This window comes from Mesoplodon bidens (genome assembly GCF_964165515.1).
Source record: "Mesoplodon bidens genome assembly, chromosome: 6".
In the NCBI taxonomy this organism is placed as follows: Eukaryota; Metazoa; Chordata; class Mammalia; order Artiodactyla; family Ziphiidae; genus Mesoplodon; species Mesoplodon bidens.
Genome location: NC_138162.1, coordinates 1,525,204 through 1,540,591, shown reverse-complemented (window position 1 = coordinate 1,540,591; position 15,388 = coordinate 1,525,204). Strand labels below are relative to the sequence as shown.

Sequence of the window (15,388 nt, the reverse complement as noted above, 5' to 3'; positions counted from 1 at the left end):
GTACGCAGAGCCACTGAATTGTGTGCTTCACAGTGGTTAACTTTATGGTACATTATTTATAACTTCATTTAAAAATTTATGATCAAGGGAATGAGGTCACTGCTGCTCAGGGAGCCACAGGGATGAGAGCCTCACCGGCCACTAGGGGGCAATCAAGGCCACGCCAGGGACCCTGGACCACCCACGGAGCACCCCACCCCACCCCACCCCCATCCCCAGTTCGTGATGGGCCTGACCACCCGGAGGCTGGGATCTTGGGACGGCTGGACTAGTGGGCAGGCTGGCAGGTCTGGGGTGCAGACGTGGACTCAGTTTCCCTCCCCGGCAGAGTGGGCGAGGGCCGGGCATGCTGGAGCCTGGGGAACGCCTACGTATCCATGGGGAGTCCCGCACAGGCCCTGACCTTCGCCAAGAAGCACCTGGAGATCTCCCAGGAGGTGAGCCGGACCTGCCCTCCCCTCAGCCCCCAACCCTGGCCTTCGCCAGCATTGGAGCCCCCCATCCCTGGTGGGCCTGTCCACCCAGGATCCTCCTGCTGGGGTCAGGGCAGCCCACGACTGGGCACTACAGGGTCGGCGCGGGTGAGCCCCGGCTCCCCGGCTCCCGGCCGGTTCCCTCCTCAGCCCCGACCCACCTCTGGGAAGCAGCCCCAGCGGCAGAGCCAGGTCACCTCCCTCCCCAGTGCTCCCCAGACCCGCCACAGCCTCAAGTCCACAGGCGGGCAAGGCCCTTAGGTGTCCCGGCGGAGGTGGGGAGGAGAACTCGGGTCAGGGGAGGTCCTGACTTGGAAAGCCCCCCACCTGGGCCGCCAGTGGGACCGGCCCCTGCGCCCCTCTGAGCACAGGCAGGGGCCCTGGAACTCCACGTGGGGATCCCCCCACCCTCCTTTCCCATGGCTTTGCTCCTGGGTAAGCACGTGGCCTCCCTGCAGCGAGGGTCCCCGCCGGGATCCTGGCTGGCACGGAGCTGAGAAAGGTACAGGCTGACTGCCCAGGGGAGGGCCCCACGTGGCACGGCCGGGCTGGGGTGTGAGGGGGGCTGTCAGGGGCACATGAGGCTACCCCCCCGGGACCCCCCCCAGACTCCACTTCTGGGGCGTAGCGGGCCTAGTGCCCTTGGAGACCCGGGGCCGTGACTGCCCCGTGGGAGTCCACAGGGGGCCTCGCAGCCCCTGACCTGGCCCTGCCCGGCTGCAGATCGGGGACCGCAGTGGGGAGCTCACGGCCCGCATGAATGTGGCACAGCTGCAGCTGGCGCTGGGCCGGCTGTCCAGCCCGGCAGCCGCGGAGAAGCCAGACCTGGCCGGCTACGAGGCCCAAGGTGAGCTCCTGGGCTGGGCGTGGGGTCCCGCTCTCCTGCGGTCTCAGACCTCAGCCTGAGATGCAGGGGCCTGAGAGGGCAGGGGGGTGGCAGAAGGGCTGCCAGGGTAGAGGGGGTGCTGGCTCACGCTGGGGCCCAGTGGGCTCTGCCCTCAAACAGGAGACTATTGAACAGAGCTGCCAGCCAAGGGAGGAGGTCCCTCATAGCGTGTTGAGCCCCTGTCCCTGGGGGGTGTCGGCATCTGAGCCCCATCGCCAGCTCACTCCAGAGCTCACGGTGGGGTGGGCAAGTGACAGGGTGCTGGGGGCAAGTTGGGATGCTGGGACTGGAAGGCGTAGGACCCGGCGTGGGCAAAGGGGCATCAGGCCAGGCCTTCGTGTCTCTGGGGCAGTGGGGCCCTGGGGTCGCCCTCAGCCCCCCAGGTTTCTCAGGCACGAGGTGGAGGGGGCCCCTCCCTAGCCACCCCACTCCTCTGGGGCTGACGACCCCCCTCCAGGCTGGGGGCTGGGCCTGGGGGAGGGCTTCTTGTAGGGATGCAGTGGGAGGGGGCTGCTGGCAGGAGGGAGAAGCCAAGTCAGCCAGAGGCCGAGGGAGCCGTGAGCCGGGTACTCTTCAGCGGAGGCCCGCAGATGAGCCACGGCTGCTGTAACGACCTCGTTCACGGGCTGCCGGTCGCCCTGTGCAGGTCAGCGATGCTACCCACACAAGGACGGAACGTTCGCCGCCAAGCGAATAGATCAATAAACAAGGGCGCTGGGGCAGGGGGCCGCCCTGAGCCGGCCTCCCGCGCTGCCGGTGGGTACGGGGCAGGCCCTGGGCGGGGAGTTAGCTGCCCCTCCCTCCCAGCCCACACAGTCCCCAACCCGTGGTTCCCGAGTTCTCGGAGAGTCCAGCCCCAGGCCCCTCATGGCTGTGTTCCCGGGTCGCCCACCTTCCCCAGCCTCCAAAGCCTCCAGGCCCGCCCAGGACGAGGCTGGGAAGCCATCCGACTGTGGTGTCAGGTCTCCGGGGTTCTGTGCTGTAACGCTCTTGGGTTTGGGACAATGGCCTGTCCTGGAAGATGGGGGCACCCGTCACCCTCGCTCAGAGGCTGAGACGGAAGGGAGGAAATGGGCTGCCGGGACCCTCAGCCACCCTTGTTTTGGGGGTGCTGTAGCCGGTGGGGATGGGGTGAGGTGTGGCCGCCTTCGCTCCCCACGCCCCCCGGCACGTGCAGGCCAGTGTCTGCCCTTTGGGCCGGGGTTTTCTGAGGGTGGGCAGCTCCGCCCAGAGCCCCTGGCACGCCTGGCCGTACCAGGCCACCCTCTGGGAACCTCAGCGGCAGGTGGGGGCAGGGCTGAGCCCGACGTCTGGAAAGGCTCCCGCGGAGGCGCGGCCCAGCCCCGGGCTCTCCTGGTGTTTTCCTTCTTCTCTGAGCTGAGGAAAGGGGGGCACAGGGTGGGCGCGGGAACAAGGCAGCTTCTGTCCTCCCCACGCCGCCTCTTCTGCTCTGCCCCGGGCCCAGACCCTTCCCAGCCGGGGCCCCAGGAAGCCTCCTCCCACCAGGCTGCCGGCCCCGGGCCGCCAGCAGCCGCTGTGAAGAGGCCATCCTCCTGGGAGGACGGTGGCCGGGACGGCCTCCCGAGGCCCGTGGAGGCAGGTCTGGGGGCCCCGGCCCTGGGATGCAGCTGCTGGAGGTGGGCCAGCGCCCTGAGTCTAGGCGGCCCTGGAGAAGAGCCCTGCTCGGAGGAGACCCCCGATCGGGTGAGCCCGGACGGGCAGGGCCTGTGGTGCGGGCCACGGCAGGGCTTTCTGCAGGGACGGCATCATTCCTTCATCCGTTCGTTCACTCGTTCTTTCGGGGCGTACTGAGTGCGGGTGGTGGGCCGGCCCGGTTTCTAGAAAGCTGGGTGCCTGTCTTCTGGAAACTCTCCCTGGAGTGCGGGGGTGGGGGCGTTGCATATCCAGAGCCTGGCAGTGGGGGGCGGGGGGGGGCGAAGGGGGCCAAGTGAGCCCCCAGAGGGCCCTTAACCATCCCTGGCAGAGGAGCATCTCCAGGGGAGGAGGGAGGCCCTGGGCTGGGTCAGGGGGGCAGGAGGGAGCCGGTGGGTGTGGCCATTGTGGTGGGCGCGGCCTTGCGTCACAGGTGTGGCCTGTGGTGGGCCGTGGGCCTGGGGGTGGCTGGCACTTTTTGCAGCTGGAGGACCCAGAGCCTGGCTGGGTTCAGTCCATGTGTTACCCTCACGGCCCTTGCTGCCCCCACCCCAGCTAAGAGGTCCCAGGGTGAGTCTGGGTGGGTGGGGCACCTCCCTGCCACTGCTGCCTGGGTCAGGGTCAGTCCTCCCAGGGTACTTGTTGTGCCCACCCTGCCTACCCCAGGAGGGCACCGGACGGGGACCCATGCTGGATGGAGGTCCCGCTGCGCCCCCTCGACACGGCAGCACGGTCCGCGCATAAGATGGGGAGTTGGCGCTGAGCCCCACAGGGCTGCCTGCTTGTCCCCTCTGGTGGACGTCCCTCTGCCTGCCTACAGGGTGTGGACTGCCCTGCCCTCCCCCACTTGGCTGCTTCTCAGTCCCTTCACCCTCTGTGCCCTGCTCAGGGCGTCCTGGGCCCAGAGCAGCAGGAGTCCCGGGACACCACGTCCAGCCACCTTGGGAGGTTGGGATGTTCGTGGTGTGATGTCTGAGCGGCTGCTTAGGCTGTGGGCTCTGGCCCTGGCTCCGCATGTCCTGGTTGGCAGACCAAGCGGCGACCTAGCTGTGCCTCAGTGTCCCCATCTGGGAAGCAGGCCCACTGGTCATCTTGGGAAGAGCACCTGGCAGGGACAGGGGCACAGCTCATGTCCCCAGGAGGGCTGACGATGCAGACACATCATTGTCCATCTGTGCACTCAGCAAGTGGCCTGCAGCCCAGCCACGTGCCAGGCACCCGTGATGGGCAGATCAGGGCCATGGGGCCACAGGGGCCCTCATCTGTCCTTAGGTCTGACTCTTCTCCGGCCACTCTCAGCTGGACCCTCTTGGGCTCTCCAGGTGAGCCTGACTTGCTGTAACACCTGCCCTGTGCAGGCACGCCTACGGCCCCGACTCCCCCTGTCCTGACCTGGCTCTACCCCTCTGGGCTCTTGGCCTTGGCCAGGTGGTCACCCTCTCTTGAGCCCCTGTGTCCAAAGTCCTGGGAGGGTGGCTAGGACCTCTTATGCTGGCAATGGCCCGGAGGGGACAGCGCATGAAACTGCCCATGGGGCCTTACACGGTAGGCACTCAGTAAACACTAGCTACTCATTCCTTAAAGCACCTACTGTATGCTAAGCCCTGTCCGAGCTCTAGGGCCACAGCAGTGATAAACGATAAATGTGCGGAAAGAGAATCACACGTTACAGGTGCTCTGGGGGCTGGTTAGGAAAGTTGGGTGGGGCAGGGTGTAGCCAAAACTACAGCAGCGGGTGGCAGCTCGAGCCCCATAACAAAACCGCACAGACTGGGCGGCTTAAACCATGGACGTCCATTTCTCCCAGTTCTGGGGGCTGGATGTTCCAGAGCAGGGTGCCAGCATGGCGGGGTTCTGTGAGGGCCTCTTGGTTTACAGATGGGGTGGGTGGGGTGTGGGGGGAAGAGAGCGAAGGAGCTCTCTGGGCTCCTCGTGTGGGCACTGACGCCATTGTGAGGGCCCCACCCTCATGACCTCAGCCAACCCTAATCATATCTCCAGGCCCCACCTGCGTACCATCACACTGGGGTTTGGGGCTTCGACAAATGAAATCTGGGAGGATGCAGAATATTCCATCTATAAGCGACGTTTGAGTGAAGACTTGAAGGAGTGGAGAGAGGGAGCCCTGAGCCTGAGAAGGAGCTGCAGTCCTAGTGGAGGGAACAGCCTGAGGCAGGAGGGACCCCGCCGGGGAGGAGCCCTGGGCCCTTGTGTAAGCCCCACCCTCACAGCAGCGGGGCCCTTGCAGGTCCAGCAGCAGAGGAAGATCTAACCCAGATGCTTGGGACATCTCTCTGGCCCCTGCATGGAGAGGGGACCACAGGGCAAGGCTGGGCAGGGAGGCAATGGGGCTCGGGGGCTCGGATTCTGGGTCGGCCCTGAAGGTGGAGCCGCCAGGAGTAGGGGGTTGACATGAGGTAGGAGGCCGGGGGCACCAGGCCGGGCAGCTGGAAACCAGTGGGTGGTGGGGACAGAGGACGACGAGGTGCCGCACAGGCCAGGCGTGGTGCGCAGTCCTCGCGAAGTTTCCAGGCCTGATTCTGGGCGGGCGGGGCAGGAAGCCAGCCAGTGGTGCCTGAATGCCCCCAGTCAGGGCAGGCTCAGCTCAGGGACCGCTGGAAGCGCTGGGTTCAGAACGCGCTCTCCAGACAGAGGACGCATTTAGCCCGGCCCGGAGGGCCTTCCGCCCGCTGTCCACATGGGCCGTTAGGGACCCGCCCTGGAGCCGGGCGTGGGCTGCATCTCAGAGGGACCTTTCATGGTGGAGGGCCAGGCGGGGCAGGAGCAGCTGTGCGGGGCCGGGGCCCAGCGGACAGGGTCGGGCAGCGAGTGGGGCCCCTCGCTGGGGCGGCAGGAGACGGAGCAGGGCTGTTGCAGGCCGGGGGTGGGGTGGGGTAAGGGCCGCCAGGCGTGGGGTCCCCAGTCCTTTGGTTCGGGGCCAGTTCCTTCGTTTCCTCCTCAGAGCTGCCTTCCTCGTGCTGCTGGGGGTGGGCGGGGGGACCCAACCCGACCCCACTCTTCTCCTCTCCTTCACCTGTGGGTGGGCCGTGTGCCCCGAGGCTGCGCCCCTCTGGCTCGGGGCCTGGCAGAAGCCTGCCAGCCGGGGGCTGTTTTCTTCGGGGAAGGGGGAGGGGGGTGGGCAATGGCAGGCCTGCACGACCACCACGGCCAACCAGTGGGGACAGGGGGCCGTCAGCTGGCCCGGTCCTGGGGGAACGCTTCCAGGAGCTGCCTGGCTGCCACCTGGTCGGGCCGCTGTGGCCACTCCTCCCCAGCTCCCGGGACAGCCGACGCCCCTCCAAGGATCATTGCGTCCCCACCTCAGACTGGCACATTTCTCGGCCTTGGGAGGGCAGGGGGACGGCGTGTGGCTTCCTCAGGGCCTGGGGCCAGGACAGGGAGGAGGGCACGGCCGCCCTCGCCAGCCGCCCCAGGCCACCTGCCCAGCTAGTTCTCGTGAGGCTCTGGATGTTTGCTTTGGGCCGGTCTGAATGCCTGAGCGCCAGAGCCGGCTCCCTTCTGAGGACCGTGTCCCAGACAATGGGTGTGGGCCCAGAACCCAGGCCAGGCTTGGGGTCGGGGGCCAGGTGGAGGGCTCCCCACCCACCCCTCGAGGCCGCTCGCTGTGGCGTGTGCACCTGGCCGCAGTGAGGGGCCGGACAGGGCGGGCTCTGGGTCCAGCTCCCCACGCCGCACCGCGGGCGTCCACAGAGCAGCTTAGCTTCACGATCGGAGCCGCGGGCGGTGGGTGCTGGCGGTGGGGATGGAGAGCGAACCGTTGCATCCACGGCCGCAGCTCGCTGGGTGCCCGAGACGCGCCAGGGGCCATGAGATGCTTTCCAGACCCCCTGCGCTGTGGGCAGTGTGTCCGCCGGCACCATCTGACGGGGGCGGTGGGGGTGGGTGGGCGTGGAGGGGGCTGAGCTCCGCAGGGTGGGTGACCGGTCCAAGGCCAGTGGTGCCGAGACGCGGCCCCCAGGGTGTCCACTGGTGCCGGAGGCCTCGGTCACTTTGCCCACCGTGCTTCCTGGCCTCGCCAGGCCCAGCCCTCGGGAGAGTTCACTCAGCCTGCCCCCCCCACCCCTGAGGACCTGGGCTGCCCCGGTGTGGGTGGGGTGGGGGTGGGCAGGCACAGGGTGTGGGAGCAGCGGAGCCAAGGCTGAGGCCCGTGGCTGTGGAGACGCAGGAAGAGCGTCCGAGGAGAGGGACAGTGGAAGCGACGGCGAGCAGGGACGAGCCGGGCCCCGAACTCAGGAACTGGAGCTAAGTGGGGCAGGGCACGGAAGCCAGACCCCACCTGGCCCCTGCGCGGTCAGCCCCACCTGGACGCCTGCGTGCTTGTCCAGCCGGGGGCGCGGCGGTCGTGCAGAGGCCGCGTTGGCCCCCACGTGGGCTGGGAGGTGGGAAGCTCGTGACCCTCGAGGCCCGGGGTCGGCGCCGGCTGACCGGGCCTGCTGCCTTGCAGGGGCCAGGCCCAAGAGGACACAGAGGCTGAGCGCGGAAACCTGGGACCTGCTGAGGCTCCCGCTGGAGCGGGTGAGTGGGGCTCAGGGCGGGCGGCCGGGGGCACGTGGGGGCAGGTGGCGGCCAAGCGACAGCCGCCTACAGTTAGGAGCAGAGCGTGGGCAGCAGGGTACTGAGGCCGGCGCGGTGTTGGCTGAGTTACCAGCACCCGCCGGGGTTCCTGTCTGCGCCACGTCCCTGCCACGTGTGCCCCGTGCGGCCCAGGACCCTGGACGGCCACGTGCCCGGAGCGAGCCCCAGGAGACCCCGCGGCGCCGGTGGCTGCCCCCTTCCCTCTCAGCGTGGTCCCGCCCCCCGGGCCCCGGCTCCTGACATGCCGGCCCCCCGTGTCCTGGCCGCTCCCCATGCCTGTCTGCTCCCTCCTCCCTCAGACTCTGCTCCAGGGGGAAGCAGGGCTGTTACGGGTGGGGCAGCGGGGGCTTGGCAAACCCCCAACAGGTTTGGGGGCCCTGGGGCCACTCTGTACCTACCGGGGTGGGTGCTGCGCGGCCCAGGAGCAGTGGCCTGACCTCTCGGAGCCTCCAGTCCCTTCGGTGTACACTGGGCTCAGTTGCGGACAGCCCCGGGGACCCACTGTGGGGACAAGGCTCAGGGCCGCCCACGGTCACCCATCGCTTGGTGTGGGCAGGTGGGCGTTGGGGGGGTCAGAGCCCCCCCAGTCCCCGCCCCCCCAGTCCCCACCCCGCCTCTCCCCACCCCCAGGCTGCCTGCAGCTCCCTCTTCCTCGGGCTCCTGAGCACCTCCGTGTGGGTCAGTGAAACGGGGCTGCCTGCGTGTGCTCAGCCCCTCCTGGGGTCCTGGGCTGGGGAGCGCTGGCGGCCCGGCCCCCTCCCACGCCCGGCCGTCCTCCCCCTCCCCAGGAGCAGAATGGAGACAGCCACCACGCGGGGGACTGGCGGGGGCCGGGCAGGGACTTGCTCCCCCTCCCCGTGAGGAGCAGGAAGCCCCAGGAAGGGCCGGACGCCGCTGAGAGGAGGCCGCGGGAGGGGAGCCACTCCCCCCTGGACAGCGCGGACGTCCGGCTGCAGGTGTCTCGCACGGTAGGCGACTTCTCCCCGGGGGCCACAGGGAGCCGCGAGGGGCTCTACTGCCCACCCTGCACAGCATCCTGCACAGCCCACCTGGAGGCCGGGCCGGGCCTCTACAGGGAGCTGAGGTCATGGCCCTGTGCTGTCCCCTGGGACCTGGTGGGCACAGGGCCTGCTGAAAGCCCGGGGCACCCCGGGCAAGGACAGGGTTTACTCATCAGCCGGACAGCAGGCCTCATGTTGGAGGGGGGGTGGGCAACAGGCAGCCTAGGAAGGGTCTGCAGGACAGCTTGGGGGGTGCAGCTCAGGTCCTCAGGCCCAGCCAGCAGCCTCGTCCTGGGGACACAGTGTACAGGGGTAGACAGACAGACGGGGTCTGGTGGACAGATGGGTGGGGATGGACGGTTGAGGGGTGGATGCACTAGTGATCGAGTAGCCGGACGGGTCTCTTGCTGCCTGGCAGGTGTCGCTCTGTGCCCAGGAGCCTGGCTGGCTTCTCCAGGCTCTCAGGGGCAGGTCAGGTACAGGGTGGGCACAGAGGGGCACGTGTCCGGCCACGCCCAGGTTCAGAGGTCAGCCTGGAGCCCCCCATGCACAGAACACCTGCGTCCAAGCCTCCAAGAATTAGTTTAAAAATAGTTCCCTCCAAGGGTTTAATCAGCACCTTCCCCGCCTTTGAGGGGCGTGGGTGCCATGCTGGGTATTCTTAGCCCCAGATGGCTGCTTTGCACCTGTCTTCCCGTGAGCCTGGGGCAGCCTCCGCTGACCCCATTTGACCCCAGCCCCACTGGATGGGTCAGAGGATGGCCAGAGTCTGTGTCCCGGGAGTGGGGTGAGCGGGGGAGGGCACAGGGGCCTGGGGAGGGGGACGGGATCCCTGCTCGGGGCAGGAGGCCCCGACCCCGAGCCCAGGCAGTGCAAGGGCCCAGGCAGTGCAAGGGTGTTGCCACCAGCACAGCGTGGGCTGCGGGATCTGAGGAGGGTGGCTGGGTGTGGTCTGAGGGCCCGAGAACTTGTCCTGGGGCCGGGCATGGGGAGCAGGGCTGGGCCGGCCCCAAAGGTCAGGGAGAGTCTTGGAGTCGGCCCAGCCAGAGAGGGCCTGGGCAGGGAAGGACCCCTGCCAGGGCACTGGGGAGCCACAGCGGGCTCTGGAGTAAGAAAGGCCTGCCCAGGGTCGAGCAGAGGCCTGGCCTGTGCTCATGGTCCCCACCGCCCAGCTTCACCCAAGACCATACTTACCAGGTGACGGCGGCGTCCATACCCACACCCCGTTGTTCATGCTGTGAAACGGGGGCCGAGCGAGGGGGGCAGCGCCTGCACCCCAGCTGCCTAGGCCCCCACACACCCTGCCCTGCAGCAGGGAGCGCAAAGAGAGACTTGTCTTTCTGATTCTCTCGCATCCCTAAGTCACACCAGCCACCCCGCACGAGGGCTGTTTTGGAAGGCTTCCCAAAGAGGCAACCGAGGCAAAGCCGTACACCCCACCCTCCCATCTGGGGGCCTCAGAGCCTTGGGCCCCAGAGGCGGGGCCCGGGGAGGTGAGCCAGGCCCCCCAGACGCACTGTGGCTGCCACGGGCGGAGACCAGCACTGCGAGACCCCTTGCCTGTCCCATCTGTGAGTTCTGGCCCAGCAGTGTCCCTGTAGCTGCAGTTCCGGGACCTCTTCTACCAAATAGATGGCAGTCAAGGTTCAGGCTTGCCACGTGTGCCTTGTTTACAGCAGCCCTAAGGGGGAAACCGAGGCTCAGGGTACGAAGGAAATGGCTCGAGGGCGTCCAGCTAGGAATGGTAGGGCTGCGGTTCCTAGGCCAGGGTCAGCTCCTGGCACCCATAGGTTGGCCCCCATAGAGAACACGTCAAGGTTTCGGGCCATGGTGGTGTCTTTGGAGAAAGTTCCTACGACAGGGTTCTGAGCCTGGCCCCAGCTGGAGGCCTGGACCCCGATGGTAGGTTGAGCCCCCGTGCCCACCCGGGCACCCGATAGGAGGCGTCCTCAGAGGGCCAGTCCCAGGCTGCTGGTGGTGGCCGTGTCCCCAGGGCTGTAATGGAAGGGGCCGGCAGCTCTGAGCCCACTGTAGAAGGAGCAGGACAGAGAGGGCCCTAAGAGGGGCCTCTGGTGTCCTTGCCGGGACTACCCAGATGCCTCGGGCGGTCGGCTCCTGCTGGCTCCAGGGCCGGGCTGACGCTGACTCCACGACCTCCCAGAGCAGGAAAGGGACACCCAGGCGGCAGCAGGAGGCCAGGGAGGGCACTGCGGCCGAGGGGCTTTGGTCTGGGGCCAGGCAGAAGCCAAGGGGGCTACTGTGTGGTGATGCGGCTCTGCAGGGGGTGAGGGTGTCAGGCCACGCGACCATTGAGGCCCAGAATGGTAAAGGACACCGATCCGTCTGGCTTCTCTCCAGGCTGGGCAGGAGGCCGGGGCTGCTCTCAGAGAGGAAGTTCTCCCCAGACAGGTTTCATCCCCTCACCCTGCTGCTGTGACTGCCCACAGGCTCTGTGCTCAGGGAAATCCATCTCCGAGTGTTTACGGAGATTGTGTGTGTGTGTGCGTGTGTGTGTGCGTGCGTGCGTGTGCGCCCGGCGCGGGTGGGCGGGGATGAGGAGGGGCCCTCGCCCTGGGTCCTATTTAAGCATCAAGCTAAGAGGGCCTGTAGGTCTCTGCGGTGAGGCGGCACCGGGCACTGCAGGCAGGGCAGTGGCACAGGGGCCTTGGCGTCCTGCCTGGGCTCCACGTGGCCCAGCACCCAAATCCACTTGGCTGCTGGCAGACAGGGCTGCGGATCCGCGTGAGTGGGGGGTCCCTAACACGGCTGGAGGCTCACGGCCTGTCGGAGCTGGACTTGAGCGCTCCTCCTGGGGGGCCGGGGCGAGTGGATGGCCAGCCGGCGGGCAAGCAGTCAGCTTCCCAGCAGCCTCGCCCGGGCCAGTTCAGTGGGGGTGAGTCCTGTGTGTTGATCCGTACTCACCTGCCTTCGGACGTCCCCATCCTGGGCGGCTCGGGGGCCAGGGCAGCCGCAGCCCTGAGGAACTGGCCAGGCCGGCTGGAGGGGACAGCCGGGCCTGGAGGATGGGAGAGCTTGCGCGACCAGGGCTGGCTCCTTCTTCCCGGGGAGAAGATGGGCTGAAACCCCTGCGGTGGGAGTGGAGTGGGCCTCAGGGAGTTCTGACCTCGGGCGGAGGGAGCCCTAGTCAGGCAGAGGAGGGGGGAGGGAGCGTGGGGTGGCCTCCAGGTCCCCTGAACGTGTCCTACTGGGATTCAGGCCAGTGTCCTGAGCAAGGGGCGTGGGCCTCCGCCTGTGCCTGTGGTCCCAGGCCAGCAGTGCCCTGCATGAGGGGGCGCCCACCCTTCACAGGTGGCCCTGGGCTCAGGGACGGTGAGAGCTGCCAGGCCCCGGGCCAGTCCCAGGTCTCAGGCTGGGATGGCTCTGGCGCAGCGCCTCGGGAGCTTGTCTGGACGACCGTGGCGGGGCCCTCAGGCCAGCCCTGGCCACGGTGGTGATGGCGCCGTGAGAGGCCTACAGCAAACCCCCCTCTCCTTCAGGTGCCTCTCTTGAGCCCAAGTTGCAGCCCAGGGGAGGCTGGAGGAGTGTTGGGGACACGTGCGTCCAGTGAAGTGGGACCTCCGGGTCACACCTTTCCTGGGAGGGGCCTGGCTCCATTCACCTGGCCCATGGTTCACCTGGGAGATCCCAGCTGGGGCCAGATGCTGGGCTGGGGGCGGGAGCAACAGCTGCCCCTGCAGTGGGGTGGTGCTGTGCTCACCCCACACCTGGCGGAGCCAGGGGCCCCCCAGCCTGCGAGCAGAGCCCACGAGCGCCTGGGGGAGGCACCTGTCCGTCGACCCCACCAGTTCATGGGTTGACGCTGGTCCCCAGCCACTCTCTGCCGGCCTGCAGGTCCCCAGGAGGCCCGGACTAGGTGCAGCCCCCTGGCCAAGGCCCCTACGGGCCCCTCAGCACCGGCTCTCCCCTCCCTCCAGGTTTCCTGGGCACTACAGGAGAGCAGGGCTCTCGGGTGGATTTTGAACCCCCAGCTCCAGGCTTGGCTCTGGACCTGCCCTGGCCAGGCAGGGGGTGGGGAGGTGCGACCCAAGAGCCTGAGCCCAGTGGGGTCTCCTCCGAGCTGTCACCTGCCGGCACAGGTCGGTGGGACCACCCGCTCGGCTGCCCCTCCCTCCCTGCCCACGTCGGCCAGCGGGTCCTCCCGGCCTTCGGACGCCTCACTGCCCCACGGCCTGAGCCCAGCTCGAAGCAGCCCTCACTGTGCTCTGGGAGCCCAGGCTGGGCCAGCTTCCAGGGCCCCAGTCTCCTCTGTGAAACGGGCTGGTGATGGGTTGTCGGGAGCTCTGGGGGCCGCGCAGTTCAGGCTCTGAGCGACGAGGCGGCCGCCAGCCAAGAGATGTGCGGGCCAGGGCTGGGCAGGGCTGGGCAGGGGGCACCAGCTTCCGAGGAGGGAGGGAGCGGGGTGCCGGTTAGCACCCGAAGTGTCCTCTGGAAGCCACTCCATCCAGCCGTCAGCCCGCAGGGCCCTGGACCAGGCCTGGTGAGGCTGGCGCGGGGCGGGGGGGGGTGGGCCTGCTCTGGCCCTGCCCTTTGGGCAGCCCCTGAGAGACCACGCCCTCCATGGAGGTGTGAACTGAGGCCACCCTGCCAGTTGGGACTCAGCCTGACCCAGTGACCTGGTCTCACCCTACCCCACCCACTGCCTCAGAACTGCGGCCCTTCCCCCCATTCTGACCCAGCAGTGGGACTTGCCCGGGTCAGCTGGCTTAGCCCAAGGTCAGCCCTCCCCGTTGCCCAGGCTGCACACTTAATGTAACTTTGTAAAAAATTTTTATTTATTTTATTATATTTTTTTGGTTGCGTTGGGTCTTCGTTGCTGCATGAGGGCTTTCTCTAGTTGCAGCGAGCGGGGGCTACTCTTCGTTGTGGTGCGCGGGCTTCTCACTGCGGTGGCTTCTCTTGTTGTGGAGCACGGGGCTCTAGGCACGCGGGCTTCTGTAGTTGTGGCACACGGGCTTTGTTGCTCCGCGGCATGTGGGATCTTCCCAGACCAGGGCTCGAACCCACGTCCCCTGCACTGGCAGGCAGATTCTCAACCACTGCGCCACCAGGGAAGCCCCCAGGCTGCACACTTATGCTCACTGAGGGCATCTTCCGGAGCCCCTGTGGTCCAACCACCATCCCAGGGCCCCCAGCCTGGCGTCCTGGCTCTCCCCAGCCACCCAGAGCAGACCCTGGCCCACCACACTCCCCCCTCGGCCAGCACGCGGAGGGAGGGGCTGGGGGATGAGAGCACTGTCTCTCTAGCCTGGCCCGCGCACAACTGCTATCCTCTGGGGACCTCATAAAACTGTCCAAACCCCACAAGGGGTGGGACTGGGAACACAGAAGCCCTCACCTCCCCCAGTTCGGACTCCTTGCCTTTGGTGGTATGACCTGACATTGCTGGCACCTCTGGGTGCAGCGTCACCGCTGCCAGGGCCCTGGCACCAGCCCCTTCCCGTGTGCGTAACGAGCTGCCAAGGGCCTAGTCACTCACTCGTTTATTTGTTTAGCAGACAGTGGTGAGTGCTGTGCTGGGTGCTGGGGCTCCAGAGGTGCACAGGCACGGGTGGCACTCACTGCAGGCGGCTGACACAAGTGCCCAGTAGGGGCCCCTGGGGGGCACCAGGGAGGAGAGAAGGGGAGGCGGTGGTGGTGCTGGGAGCGGGAGGGGCGGCGGGGGAGAGGAGGGTGCTGACCTCGGCCCAAGCCGAGCAGCCACTCAACTGTGTCTGGGGGTCTGTGAGGGGCTGGTGAGCACAGCAGGGCCACCTGTGGCTGGCCCAGAGCCAGCACTGACTGCCCGTCCCGCCCCCCAGAGCATCCCCAGGGCCCCATCCTCCGACGAGGAGTGCTTCTTTGACCTGCTGAGCAAGTTCCAGAGCAGCCGCATGGATGACCAGCGTTGTCCCCTGGAGGAGGGTCAGCCCGCGGCCGCTGAAGCCACGGCTGCCCCCACCCTGGAGGAGAGGATTGGTGAGCCCGCGGGGGCCGGGGCCGGTCCCCTCCCTCCGCTGCAGTGTTCTGAGGGCGGGGCGGACCAGCTGCGAAGTGCCCCCTGTCACCGTGAGCCCCATGTCCCCGCCTTGCCCAAAGCTGCATCTCGGGAAACGTGTAATCATCCCACCCTCCGGAACACACCGTGTCAGGGCGCAGCGGTCTCGGAGCGGGTGTGGGAAGCCAGGCTCTCTCCTCTGTCACCCCCTGGAGGCCCTCAAGGTGGGCGTCGGGCCCACGGCAGGAGTGGCTGAGAGCAGCTGGGGTCTGGGGTCGGCAGAGAGGCTGCTGGGGGCTCCGGGGGCACTGGGGGCTAGGTCCCTGCCTCCCCGGGCCTGACCCCCTGTGCCCCGCAGCCCAGCCCTCGCTGACGGCCTCCCCCCAGACCGAGGAGTTCTTCGACCTCATCGCCAGCTCCCAGAGCCGCCGCCTGGACGACCAGCGGGCCAGCGTGGGCAGCCTGCCCGGGCTGCGTATCACCCATAACAATCTGGGCCACCTGCGTGGTGATGGGGACCCCCAGGAACCGGGGGACGAGTTCTTCAACATGCTCATCAAGTGCCAGGTGGGCCTGCAGCCTGGGGCGGTCGGGGGCTCCGCCACCCTCGTCCCGCCTGTCCCCCAGGCCCCTCGGCCCCGGTTAGTTCAGGGGCCCTCCCCGGGAGGCTGCACGCAGGCCGGCCTGGGCCCTGGGCCCTGGGCCCTCCGTCTCAGGGCGCGTCATGTGGGACTGGACCCCGTGCTGGCTCAGCCAGTGTCTCTGAGTGCCCGTGGGTGCTCAG

General features: G+C 67.8%; 1 protein-coding gene across 3 annotated transcripts in view; it reads left to right on the top strand.

Moving 5' to 3' along the window:
- GPSM1 (G protein signaling modulator 1) overlaps nt 1–15,388 on the top strand; it is a 30,262-nt gene that overhangs the window by 12,473 nt on the left and 2,401 nt on the right. For 2 of the 3 annotated variants that reach the window (XM_081236266.1, XM_081236268.1), the window contains exons 8-13: nt 329–437; nt 1,197–1,320; nt 7,478–7,548; nt 8,397–8,576; nt 14,429–14,585; nt 14,963–15,171. In XM_081236266.1, coding sequence (XP_081092392.1) covers nt 329–437; nt 1,197–1,320; nt 7,478–7,548; nt 8,397–8,576; nt 14,429–14,585; nt 14,963–15,171 — 850 coding nt within the window. The remainder of the gene's footprint in view (nt 1–328; nt 438–1,196; nt 1,321–7,477; nt 7,549–8,396; nt 8,577–14,428; nt 14,586–14,962; nt 15,172–15,388) is intronic. The other variant, XM_081236267.1, reaches the window with a different exon arrangement.